The 12990-nt window shown below is 61.8% G+C and overlaps 2 protein-coding genes across 2 annotated transcripts; one reads left to right on the plus strand and one right to left on the minus strand.

The window, feature by feature from the left end:
• Positions 1 to 2014: 2014 nt before the first annotated feature.
• On the plus strand, positions 2015 to 3732 carry LOC134158797 (T-box transcription factor TBX10-like). Its single transcript, XM_062609100.1, has 8 exons — positions 2015 to 2054; positions 2281 to 2464; positions 2551 to 2652; positions 2714 to 2885; positions 2982 to 3137; positions 3227 to 3294; positions 3366 to 3457; positions 3512 to 3732. Exons 1-8 carry the CDS (start codon positions 2015 to 2017, stop codon positions 3730 to 3732), a joined length of 1035 nt encoding a protein of 344 aa, XP_062465084.1.
• Positions 3733 to 3795: 63 nt separating this feature from the next.
• TCIRG1 (T cell immune regulator 1, ATPase H+ transporting V0 subunit a3) lies at positions 3796 to 10241 on the minus strand. The gene is made up of 15 exons (XM_062609101.1): positions 10090 to 10241; positions 9924 to 10006; positions 9718 to 9811; positions 9426 to 9638; positions 8166 to 8316; positions 7928 to 8067; positions 6700 to 6857; positions 6528 to 6618; positions 6328 to 6446; positions 5923 to 6136; positions 5703 to 5819; positions 5515 to 5625; positions 4337 to 4457; positions 4093 to 4264; positions 3796 to 4010 (listed from the first exon to the last, which is right to left on the minus strand). The coding sequence occupies exons 1-15, from the start codon at positions 10117 to 10119 to the stop codon at positions 3929 to 3931; spliced, it is 1896 nt and encodes a 631-aa protein (XP_062465085.1). The 5' UTR covers positions 10120 to 10241; the 3' UTR covers positions 3796 to 3928.
• Positions 10242 to 12990: the final 2749 nt, after the last annotated feature.

The raw sequence follows: 12990 nt of genomic DNA on the forward strand, positions 1-12990 counted from the left end.
TCAGCATTTTCCCTTTTTGAAGTCTGTCTGATTCCACCTGCCCATTTTGGACCCAGATTTTGCCCTGGAAATGCTATTTTACATTATATGCCCCAAGATGGCTCTTTGGTGCTTGCAAAAGGAAGAAACGAAACCAAGAGTGGGACTTGTTCCTTGTAGAGAGAAGCAGCTGACAGCAGACAGGGCTTTGCTAAAGCTTTAACACCTACGGGTTTGTCTCTCCTTGCTCAACCCAACCTTCCCTTTCTCTCTTTCACCCTTTCTCAAGATCTGGGATACGCAAATTGCTCTTTCTTGAGTTCAAACTATCATAAATCAGAATCACAGAACGGTTTGGGTTGAAGGGACCTTAAAGCTCTTCCAGTTCCAACCCCAACCCCTTCCACTGGAGCAGCTTGCTCCAAGCCCCTGTGTCCAACCTGCCCTTGAACACTGCCAGGGATGGGGCAGCCACAGCTTCTCTGGGCACCCTGTGCCAGCGCCTCAGCACCCTCCCAGGACAGGTTAAAGCCTTCATGGGGGTTGTGGGGAACCTCCTTCTACAGCCAAACATGAAAAGAAAGTGCATGTCACACGGATTCCCACCAGAGATCATCCAGATCCCCTGGCAGTGCACACTGGGAGCAAATCCCCACAATCTGGGCACCATTTTGGGTTCCAACCCCTTCCAGAGCCACATCCTCCCCTTTCCTTCTCTCTCCAGCAGTAAAACCATTCACAGGAGCTGCAGGACACGGTGCGACGCTGCGGATGAGCCCCCTCCATCCTCCTCCTCCTGCTGTCAGCTCTGCCTCTCGCACCTCCTCATCTCCCTGTTCAATACCAGCCCCACAGCCACAGCCTGGCTGACAGCGAGAGATGGATGGGGCTGAGCCTGCTCCGCAGGGCATGGGATATGTGTATGGATGTGTAGGGATGTGATGGACATAGGGGGATGTGCACGGATATGGTCCCTCCTTGCTTTGCATCAGTCCTGGTCCCAAATCCTCGCACTGCTCACACAGCCCCTGTGGCCACCCTGCAGCACATGGAGGGCAGAGGCTCTCCTCTCCGCTATGATGGACATAAGAAGGATTTAAGCACTGATCGCAAAGAAGTGAAAGCTGAGTCCCAGTTTGGATCCAGCTCCATGCAGAGCAGGGAGGGATTTCAGCCCTTGCCCAGTGCCTCCATCACCAGGGTACCACCAGGGGCAGAAGCCATCAGCATCCATATGAGAATGTCCCTTGTTTCCTGCAGAGCCCCAGCATCCTTCATCCTGCCCCATGGTGTGCAGTGAGGTGCTGGAGTTTGCAGTTTGAAGGGGACTATGGAGCAGCCCTTTTGCTCTCTGCCCCCTCCAGCCTTTATCCCTGTGTCAGTGACCTCCCTGCACACATTCCTGGTCCCCAAGGTGACAGCTTCTCCCCATCCATCTCCTGCTGTCAGGCTGGGATTGAGCATGGAGGTGGGAGGTGTGGGACAAGATGGTGAGGTTCCGGGTGGCAGCACAGAGACAGGACCAGCATTTGGAATGGGTGCAAGGGGACAGGGGACCACATTGCACATTTCTCTTCCCTATTCCAGAGCTGCCGAGGCTCTGCACAAGCAGCCACAACGCTGTGGATGCTGCAACACTTCCCTGTGCTTTTTAATATCAGGTGTTGATGGCTGAGCTTATGGTACCCAGGGGGACTTTGACCAGGAGAGGGAGTCACAGCAACCCCTATGTCCCTTCAATCGGATGTATGACATGAAGGAGACCCCAAGAGTTGACCCTTCCCTGCCCAATGTACCCCGAGATCCATCTGAGGACCAGCAGTGGTCCCAGCAGTCCCATGGCCACCGCTCACCTCCCGTCCATCATCACCCTCACATCAAGGCACGCAGGCAGGTGGAGAAGGGGCCGTGCTCCAGCCCCTGGGGACCACTGCGCTGTCTCCACCCCCAAACTGGGGCATAAAACCCCTGGCAGGATGCAGGGGCCAGCCCAGAGCTGAAGCTGCCTTGCTCCATTGGGGTCCCCACTGCCACCATGCCAAGGGATGGAGACGCGGATGCTGCGCCCATGGCAGGTAAAACCCCCCCGTGGCCATGCTCCCCTGTGTCCCCCAGAGTGGTTTTGGGGTGCGGGGAGGTCCTCCAGCCCCACAATAACAGGGCAGGAATGGGGAGAGGGATAAACCCCACTGTGGAATGGATGGCGATTTGGGGGGGGGGAGGTGGTGGTGCATGGGCTCTGCTCCCGTACGTGAGGTGCAGGATGAGGATCCATCAACACCCCCCTTTATCCCTCCACAGCCTTCCTGGGGGGTCCGGGCGAGGGGCCCCTGTGCACCCCCAGCCTGGGGTGGGCAGCGGAGGGGCCGGGGAGCGGAGGCAAGAACCGGCGCGTGTCCCAGGCCACGGCACGGCTGGAGATGGGCAGCCTCTGGGAGGAGTTCAACCGCCTGGGCACCGAGATGATCGTCACCAAGGCGGGGAGGTGAGGACCACAATGGGGCAAAGGGGGCAGGAGGGCACCATCAATGGGGGGGGGGGGCACCCCCTTCCCATCCCCTGTCCTCGCAGGAGGATGTTCCCCACCTTCCAAGTGAAGCTGTCGGGGCTGGACCCGCTCTCCGACTACGTCCTGCTCATGGACTTCATCCCGCTGGATGACAAGAGATACAGGTGGGGATGACGGGGCGATGGGGATGCTGTGGGGCTGGGTCTGACCCCCCCATCCCTTCAGGTACGCCTTCCACAGCTCCTCCTGGCTGGCAGCAGGACGGGCAGAGCCGGCAGCACCCGGCCGGGTCCACTTCCACCCCGATTCCCCAGCCAAGGGCGCGCAGTGGATGCGGCAGATCGTCTCCTTCGACAAGCTCAAGTTGACCAACAACCTCTTGGATGACAACGGCCACGTGAGGACCCGGTCCTGGGGTGGGGAACGCGTCCCTCCATGGGGAGGAGGGTGGGGGGTCCTGCCCATCTCCCCTCTCCGTGTTCCCCCTCCCTAGATCATCCTCAACTCCATGCACCGCTACCAGCCCCGCTTCCACGTGGTGCTGGTGGACCCGCGCCGGGACAGCGAGCGCTTCGCCCACCAGAACTTCAAGTCCTTCAGCTTCCCCGAAACCCAGTTCATGGCGGTGACGGCTTATCAGAACCACCGGGTGAGCCCCGGGGTGGGGGGGGGACATCGGGGTAACCCCCCCACCACCACCACCCAGGGACCCCCCGTGACCCCAATCCCAATCCATAGATCACCCAGTTGAAGATCGCCAGCAACCCCTTCGCCAAGGGCTTTCGGGATGGGGACCCTGAGCCATGGTAAGACCCAACCCCGGCGCCACGATGAGGGGCCCCATGGCACCCCCCTGAGCCCCGCATCTCTCTTGCAGGTGTGGGGTGCCAGCAGGGTCCCTGTTGGGTGCAATGGGACCCCGGGCCCGGGCCACGTTGCTGCCCTCCCACCCCGAGAAGCAGGACAAAGGTAGGGGGGGAAGAGAAGGGGCTGAGCCTCTGGTGCTGTCTCTGCCCCCTCCAGGGGCTCCCCACGGCCGTGGGGCTCTGGCCACTGCTGGACCCCCACAGCCAGCCCCAACAGTGCCTGCCCCCGGCTTCCCTGAGCTGCCCGTGCCCCCCTTCCAGCCCCTCGCCTGCCCCCCAAGTGTCCTTGTGGGGTCCAAGCCCCACGCTCTGCCCTACCCTTTGCTCAGCACCTACAGCACCACCGCAGCCCCCACCTTTGGCTATGGGCAGCAGTGATGGGGGGCACCCCCCAAACCCCTCGGGACCCCCAGCACAGCAGAAGGAACGGAGATGCCGAGCTGGGGACAAGCCACGGGGCTTTATTCACTGCAAGCAAGGGATGGGAGGCTGCAGCCAGACCCCCAACTGCCCCCCATCTGAGCTCCCATCAGTGGGGCAGGGCTTTGGCTCCAAACCTCCAGCATCCACACGGCTATTCCCAAGAGCCGGGCGCGAAGGCGAAGGGGCAGAGCTTGTATCCAGCACCCACATAGAACTTGTTCTGGAATTCCACCCTGCCGAGGAGAGGGGCCGGGTGAGGAGCAGCGCCGGGGGGACCCCATCCCAGCAGCACCCCCCCCCCGTCACCGGGCTCACCAGTGCAGGCGCAGGGCGTGGAGGAAGGCAGAGAGCCCCTCCATCACCAGCAGGATGGCCACGGTCAGCACGGCGAAGGCGGCGAAGACGGGTACCAGCACGGCGCCGCCGGCGTAGCTCAGGCGCACGAAGCCATTGCGCATCACCATGGTCCACAGCACCTCCGAGAGCTCTGTGGGGCACAGAGGGGGTGAGGAGGGATGGGGGGGGGTGTCTGAGGCTCGGGGGACACGGGGACACTCACGGGCATGGGCCAGGCTGAGCGCCCAGAGCCGCAGGTAGGATGCGGTGTTGGAGACGCAGCCCAGGCAGTACTCGATGGTGTGGATGGCCTGGTGCATGAAGAGCTCGGCGAAGTCCAGGTGCTGCAGGGATGGAGGGGACACGGGATGAAGGTGAGGACATGGGATATCAGTGAGGGATGTGGGATATCAGTGAGGGATGTGGGATATCAGTGAGGATGTGGGATATCAGTGAGGGACGTGGGATATCAGTGAGGGACGTGGGATATCAGTGAGGGATGTGGGATATCAGTGAGGGACGTGGGATATCAGCGAGGGATGTGGGATATCAGTGAGGGATGTGGGATATCAGCGAGGGATGTGGGATATCAGTGAGGGATGTGGGATATCAGTGAGGGATGTGGGATATCAGTGAGGATGTGGGATATCAGCGAGGGATATGGGATATCAGCGAGGGATATGGGATATCAGTGAGGGATGTGGGATATCAGTGAGGGATGTGGGATATCAGTGAGGACATGGGATATCAGCGAGGGATGTGGGATATCAGTGAGGGATATGGGATATCAGTGAGGGATGTGGGATATCAGTGAGGACATGGGATATCAGTGAGGGATGTGGGATATCAGTGAGGGATGTGGGATATCAGCGAGGGATGTGGGACATCAGCGAGGGATGTGGGATATCAGTGAGGGATGTGGGACATCAATGAGGGACATGAGACATCAGTGAGGGACACGGGACAAAGGTGAGGACATGGGACATCAATGAGGGATATGGGACATCAGTGAGGGACATGGGACATCAATGAGGGACATGGGACATCAGTGAGGGACCAATGGTAAGGGACGTGGGATATCAGTGAGGGACATGGGACACCAAGGAGGGACATGGGACGTCAGTGAGGGACCAATGGTAAGGGATGTGGGATATCAGTGAGGGACGTGGGATATCAGTGAGGGACATGGGACATCAATGAGGGACATGAAACATCAGTAAGGGACGTGGGACACGTCACAGCAGCGAGGGCTGTGGGGCATCACCAAGGGACACAGGGCGTCAGTGAAGGAGACCGGACGGCGGTGAGTGACACGGGACAACGAGGAGGATGCAGGACATGAGTGAGGGACGCGGCCACCCCAACCCCACCACCTGACCCCACCAGCCCGGTGCCCCTCACCTCAGCGTCAGGGCTGTGCCCGCCGCTCTCCACATCCTCCACGGTGACGTTGACGGAGTTCCCGGCCTCCTGCCCCTCCAGCAGCGGCTCCTGCTCGCCGGTGCCCACCGCCTGCCCCGGGACAGCACCGGTGGTGAGACCCCGCGGCGCCCACCCCGCTGAGCCCCTCACCGTGGCCCCGGCCTCACCGCGGGGTGCCCCGGCCTTGGCTTGCGCCGCCGGCACCACAGGTAGAGCGGGGTCCCCAAGAGCAGGACGGGCACCGACGCCAACGCCAGCACCACCAGCACGGTCTGCACCGGCACCTGCGGCACACGGGACACGGCTTTAGGGCCCCAGCCAGGCCAGACCCATATTGCCCCCAGTGTGGGGAAGGGGATGGGTAAGGGGGTGCCCCATCTCTGTTACCTGTCCTGGGTAGAGCGGGAGGTTCTCGGCGTTGGAGGTGAAGAGGAACATGTCGATGAAGTGGATGAGGATGCTGGGGGCCACCAGGGAGTCGGCGGCGCTGAACTTGATCCACTTGTAGAAGATGAGGAAGACGAGGTAGCCAAAGAGAGCCAGGAGGAAAATCATCTCGGGCAGGAGCTCCAGCACCAGCCGGTGCCGCTGCTTGAAGTGCCTGGGCAGGGGGACGTGACCCACGCTCAGCATCACGGGTCCTGGGCTCCCAGTGTGGGGATACAGGACACAGAGATGCTGCGAGGGCTGGAGCAGCTCTGCTCTGGAGCCAGATGGCCCCATGCACTCACCCAGCACCCTAAGCATGACCGTGGGCGGCCAGCACCCATGGGTGCAGCCATGAGGACTCACAGATGGTTGAAGACCCCCAGCAGGACACCGAAGCCCATGTGCACGATGCCCAGCACCACGGACATCTTCATCTTGAAGGAGTTGAGGAAGTTGAGGTGGTTGGTGGCCAAACTCCAGATCTACCATGGACGAGGTGGGTGAGACTCCGGGGCCACCCCACCGAGGGTCCCACCCCATCCTCTCCCCCACGGGACACTCACTGGGTCTATCCCAAAGGGATAAGGCCCTTGGAAGACGCCGGTGACGTTGGGGTCCAGGGTGAGGAGCGGGTGGGTGGCGAGGTAGGCAGAGCTGTGGGCAGAGCAGGGGCAGGGGGGGGGGTCAGTGGAGGCAGGACCCCAGCAGGGCTCACAGCGGGCTTTGGGGTCCCACCTCCAGGAGGAGTGGTTGGCCATGGTGGCCACGCTCCAGGCGGAGGGGAAGATGACGGTGGCTTTGCTGAAGCACTCGTTGTAGATGAAGCCGGTGTAGATGGAGAAGGCCCCCATGAGCAGGATGAGGTAGCGGCCCTCGAAGAACGTCAGCCAGATCTGGTGGGGGAAATGTGGCGCCGGTGTCCCGTAACAGCAGCCCTGCCCCACACCATCCCCATCCCATACCACCAACACCCCATCCCATGCCCCTAGAGCCCATCCTATGCCTTCAACCCCATCCCATGCATCCAAGCCCCATCCCATACCACCAACTTCATCCCATGTCTCCAAGCATTTCCCATACCATCAACTCCGTCCCATACCACCATGTCCCACACCAACAATCCCATCCCATGCCCCCAACCATGTCCTACACCTGTAAGTCCATCCCATACCACCAACTTCATCCCATGTCTCCAAGCATTTCCCATAGCACCAACCCCATCCCACAGCACCACCATCATCCCATGTCTCCAAGCCCATCCCATACCACCAACCCCATCCCATACCACCATGTCCCACACCACCAACGCCACCCCATGCTCCCAACCGTGTCCTACACCTGCAAGCCCATCCTGTACCACCAACCCCATCCCATACCACCATGTCCCACACCACCAATCCCATCCCATGCCCCCATACATGTCCTACACCTGCAAGCCCATCTCATACCACCAACCCCATCCCATACCACCATGTCCCACACCACCAATCCATCCCATGCCCCCATACATGTCCTACACCTGCAAGCCCATCCCATACCACCAACCCCATCCCATACCACCATGTCCCACACCACCAATCCCATCCCATGCCCCAACCATGTCCTACACCTGCAAGGCCATTCCATACCACCAACCCCATCCCATACCACCATGTCCCACACCACCAATCCCACCCCATGCTCCCAACCATGTCCTACACCTCCAAGCCCATCCCATGCCTCCAGTCCCAGCCCATGCCCCTAACCATGTCCTACATCTCCAAGCCCATCCTATACCTTCAATCCCACCCCATGCTCCCAACCATGTCCTACACCTCCAAGCCCATCCCAAGCCTCCAATCCCACCCCATGCCCCCAGCCATGTCCTACACCTCCAAGCCCATCCTATGCCTCCAAGCCCATCCCACACCTCCAAGCTCATCCCATACTTCCAAGCCTGGCCCCCCCATCGGGTGCCACTGACCTCGTTGCTGGCCTGCCGCAGGCTGGGGCTGTTCTCGTACAGCACCATCCAGAGAGCGAAGAGGAACATGATGAGCCCGTGCCCCACGTCCCCAAACATGATGGCGAAGATGAAGGGGAAGGTGATGATGGCGTAGGGTGCTGTGGCGCACAGGGAACGTGTCATATGGGCCTCGTAGGGCCCCATCATCCAAACCTGGCCCATACAGGGGACGGGGGGACAGGGATGGGGGGCTTACCGGGGTTCACCTCCTGGTAACTGGCCACCCCATAGGCATCCACGATGCTCTGGAAGCCGGCGGTGAACTTGTTGGTGCGGATGAGGGTGGGGGGACTCTCGGTGGTGGGGATGCGCTGCACGAAGCACTCCACGCTCGAGCCGCTCTTGTACTGTGGGGAGAGCACCCAGGGCATGACCCACAGCACCCTCCCCCCGGCTGGAACCCACCCCAACCAGCGTGGGACATGGGGACGCCTCTGCAATGGAGATACGGGGACACCGAGCATCCCCTGGCATGAGGACATGGGGACAACCAACCCCAACACAAGGACATGGGGACAACAACCAACCCCAACACAAGGACATGGGGACAACAACCAACCCCAACACAAGGACCTGGGGACACCAAGCGAGCTCCAGCACGAGACATGGGGACACCAAGGACCCCAACACAAGGACATGGGGACAACAACCAACCCCAACACAAGGACATGGGGACACCAAGCGAGCTCCAGCACGAGACATGGGGACACCAAGTGGGGACAACAACCAACCCCAACACAAGGACATGGGGACACCAAGCGAGCTCCAGCACGAGACATGGGGACACCAAGGACCCCAACACAAGGACATGGGGACACCTCTGGAAAGGAGATACAGGGACACCGAGCATCCCCTGGCATGAGGACATGGGGACAACAACCAACCCCAACACAAGGACATGGGGACACAAAGCGAGCTCCAGCAAGAGACATGGGGACACCAAGGACCCCAACACAAGGACATGGGGACACCAAGTACCCCAACACAAGGACATGGGGACACCAAGCAAACCCCAACACAAGGACATGGGGACACCAAGCACCCCAACACAAGGACATGGGGACATCAAGTACCTCAACACAAGGACATGGGGACATCAAGCAAACCCCAACACAAGGACATGGGGACATCAAGTACCTCAACACAAGGACATGGGGACACCAAGTACCTCAACACAAGGACATGGGGACATCAAGTACCTCAACACAAGGACATGGGGACATCAAGCAAACCCCAACACAAGGACATGGGGACACCAAGTACCTCAACACAAGGACATGGGGACACCAAGTACCCCAACACAAGGACATGGGGACACCAAGCAAACCCCAACACAAGGACATGGGGACACCAAGTACCTCAACACAAGGACCTGAGAACACCAAGTACCTCAACACAAGGACCTGGGGACACCAAGCACCCCAACCCAAGGACCTGGGGTCACCAACCAACGCACCGATCCCTGGCGCAGCGCGTCCTGCACTTGGGCGAGGTCCCTCACGGGGCACCAGACCTCAGCGATGAGGCACTTCTCGGTGACATCGAAGCTGCACTGGTTGAGCACGAGGTAGATGGCCTTCATCTTCTGGACCTGGACCTGCCAGGTAGGCAGCGCCAGCACCACCTTGTCCAGCACCTGCGCCAGGTACTGCTCCGTCTCCTCCAGCACCTACAGGTGCCCCGCATGGGTCAGGGATGGGGGGGTCCCACCACAGTACCCCTGGTACCCACCCCGGTGCCCAGCTCACCACGCTGAGGTCCTGGATCTGGCTCTGCAGCCCACTCATGGTGTCCATGCGGCTGGCTTCACTCTCCGGGTAGGGATACACGTGGCAGTGGAAGCTGGGACAGAGGGACACCAACGGGTTGGGAGGGGGGGGACGACCAGCACGGCCCCATTGTGTGGGGGTCCATGGGGCTAAATAAACCCGTGTGTGACCGGACGCTGCCTCACCAGTCTGAGATCTTGCGGATCTTCTGCCCGATCTGCTCACCCCAGTAGGAGATGAGGAAGATGACCCAGGTGATGCTCTCGCCCTGGGGACAGCACAGTCCCGGTCACCCCGGCCCGTGCCAGCCCCCGGCACCCGGGGTGTCCCTGTTCTCGCCCCCCAAATCACCGTGGCCGGGTCCTCCATGGGCTCGGGCATCTCCACGAAGGTGACCACCAGGTACCCGCGGCACGCGCGCCACAGCAGCCGCTCGAAGGCGCTCACCCGCCACGGGTGGATGACGCCGGTCACGAAGCTGCGGGGACACGGGGAGGGTTGGGGTGGGCACGGCTCTGCTGCGGCTCCTGCCCCGTGCTCAGGATCCTGCCCCATCGCCCGTCTGCAACCCTGACCCTACAGCTTTCCAATTACCCCATTGCTAAGCCATTGCCCCATGGCTCATCTCCAACCCTTACCCTACAGCCATACCCACTGCCCCATGGCTCATCTCCAACCCTTACCCTACAGCCATACCCATTGCCCCATGGCTCATCTCCAACCCTTACCCTACAGCCATACCCATTGCCCCATGGCCCATCTCCACCCCTTACCCTACAGCCATACCCATTGCCCCATGGCTCATCTCCAACCCTTACCCTACAGCCATACCCATTGCCCCATGGCCCATCTCCAACCCTTACCCTACAGCCATACCCATTGCCCCATGGCCCATCTCCAACCCTTACCCTACAGCCATACCCATTGCCCCATGGCCCATCTCCACCCCTGACCCTACAGCCATACCCACTGCCCCATGGCTCATCTCCAACCCTTACCCTACAGACATACCCATTGCCCCATGGCTCATCACCAGCCCTTACCCTACAGCCATACCCATTCCCCCATGGCCCATCTCCAACCCTTACCCTGCAGCCATACCCATTGCCCCATGGCCCATCTTACCTACCCTACAGCCATCTTACCCTACAGGTGCCATGCACCGAGGGGCCATACCCAGCCCCATGGGCTCATGCTCCGAGAACCCTTACCCTACAGCCATACCGACTGCCCATGGCTGCATCTGCGGTACCGTACAGCCATGGGCACCATGGAGCTCTCCAACCCACCCTACAGCCATACCCATTGCCCCATGGCTCATCTCCCAACCCACAGCCATACCCAGGTGCCCCATGGCACCCACCAGGACCCCCAGACCCTACCATACCCAATGCCCCATGGCCCATCAGCAACCCCCCACAGCCATACCCATTGCCCCATGGCTCATCTCCAACCCTTACCCTACAGCCATACCCATTGCCCCATGGCTCATCTCCCACCCTTACCCTACAGCCATACCTATTGCCCCATGGCTCATCTCCAACCCTTACCCTCATCTCCCACCCTTACCCTACAGCCATACCCATTGCCCCATGGCCCATCTCCAACCCTTACCCTACAGCCATACCCATTGCCCCATGGCCCATCACCAACCCTTACCCTACAGCCATACCCATTGCCCCATGGCCCATCACCAACCCTTACCCTACAGCCATACCCACTGCCCCATGGCTCATCTCCAACCCTTACCCTACAGCCATACCCACTGCCCCATGGCTCATCACCAACCCTTACCCTACAGCCATACCCATTGCCCCACCCCCAACACCCCCAGCCATACCCCCCCATGAACCTTACCCCCCAGGTGCTGGTGCACCCCAGGATGGGCCCAGCCCACACCCCCATGAGCCCAGGGCTGCCTGTGGTGATGGGCACCAGGGAGCTGAGCCCGTGGGGCAGGGGGAGAGAGACCCAACACAGCACCCCCAGGTCCTTCCCAGCACCCACCAGGACCCCCAGAACCCCCTAGGACACCCTCAGCACCCCACAGCAACCCCCAGGACACCCCAGCACTTGCAGACACCCCAGGACCCCCCAGGACTCTGCAGTACCCCCAGGACCCACCTCAGCGTCCCCCAGCACCCCGAGGTTCCCCTAAGCAACACCCAGCACCTCCAGGACCACCCCAAGACCCCCAGAACACCCTCAGCATCCCCCAGCACCCCCCATGACCCCGCATGCCCCCCAGCACCCCCCATGACCCCACCACTCACCACGACCCCCAACACCCCCATGACCTCAATCCCCCCAGCACTCCCCATTACCCCGCAGCCCCCCATGACCCCACATCACCCCAGCCCCCCTCATAACCCTGCACCCCCCCAGTACCCCCCAGCATTCCCCATGACCCCGCAGCCCCCCAGCATCCCCCATGACCCCACATCCCCCAGCCCCCCATGACCCTGCACCCCCCCATGACCCTGCATCCCCCCCAGCCCCTCCATGACTCTGCACCCCCCATGACCCCGCACCCCCTCCACAACCCCGCACTCCCCCCAGTAGCACCCCCAGCAACCCCATGACCCCGCCCCCCTCCATGACCCCACAACTCCCCAGCACCCCCCATGAACCCGCACCCCCCAGCCCCTCCATGACCCCGCACCCCCCCATGACCCCCATCCCCCCAGCATCCCCCCAGCACCCCGCAGCATCCCCCATAACCCCGCATCCCCCCATGACCCTGCACACCCCCAGCCCCCCAGCCCCTCCATGACCCTGCACACCCCCATGACCCCGCAGCCCCCCCGCAGCACCCCTCAGCATCCCCCCAGCACCCCTCAGCACCCCCCATGACCCCGCACCCCCTCCATAACCCCGCACCCCCCAGCACCCCCATGACCCCGCACCCCCACATGACCCCGCACCCCCCCCAGCAACCCCCAGCACCCCTCAGCACCCCCCATGACCCCGCACCCCCCAGCCCCTCCATGACCCCCCAGCCCCATGACCCCGCACGCCCCCCCAGCATCCCCCCAGCACCCTGCAGCAACCCCCATGACCCCGCACCCCCCCATGACCCCGCACCCCCCCCCAGCATCCCCCCACCACCCCTCAGCACCCCCCATGACCCCGCACCCCCTCCATAACCCCGCACCCCCCAGGCCCCCCATGACCCCGCACCCCCCCCAGCACCCCTCAGCACCCCCCATGACTCCCCCATGACCCCGCACCCCCCAGCCCCTCCATGACCCC

The sequence above is a fragment of the Pezoporus occidentalis genome, unplaced genomic scaffold (genome assembly GCF_034315485.1).
Source record: "Pezoporus occidentalis ecotype Australia unplaced genomic scaffold, CSIRO_AGI_Poc_V1 ctg1344, whole genome shotgun sequence".
Taxonomy (NCBI): domain Eukaryota; kingdom Metazoa; phylum Chordata; class Aves; order Psittaciformes; family Psittacidae; genus Pezoporus; species Pezoporus occidentalis.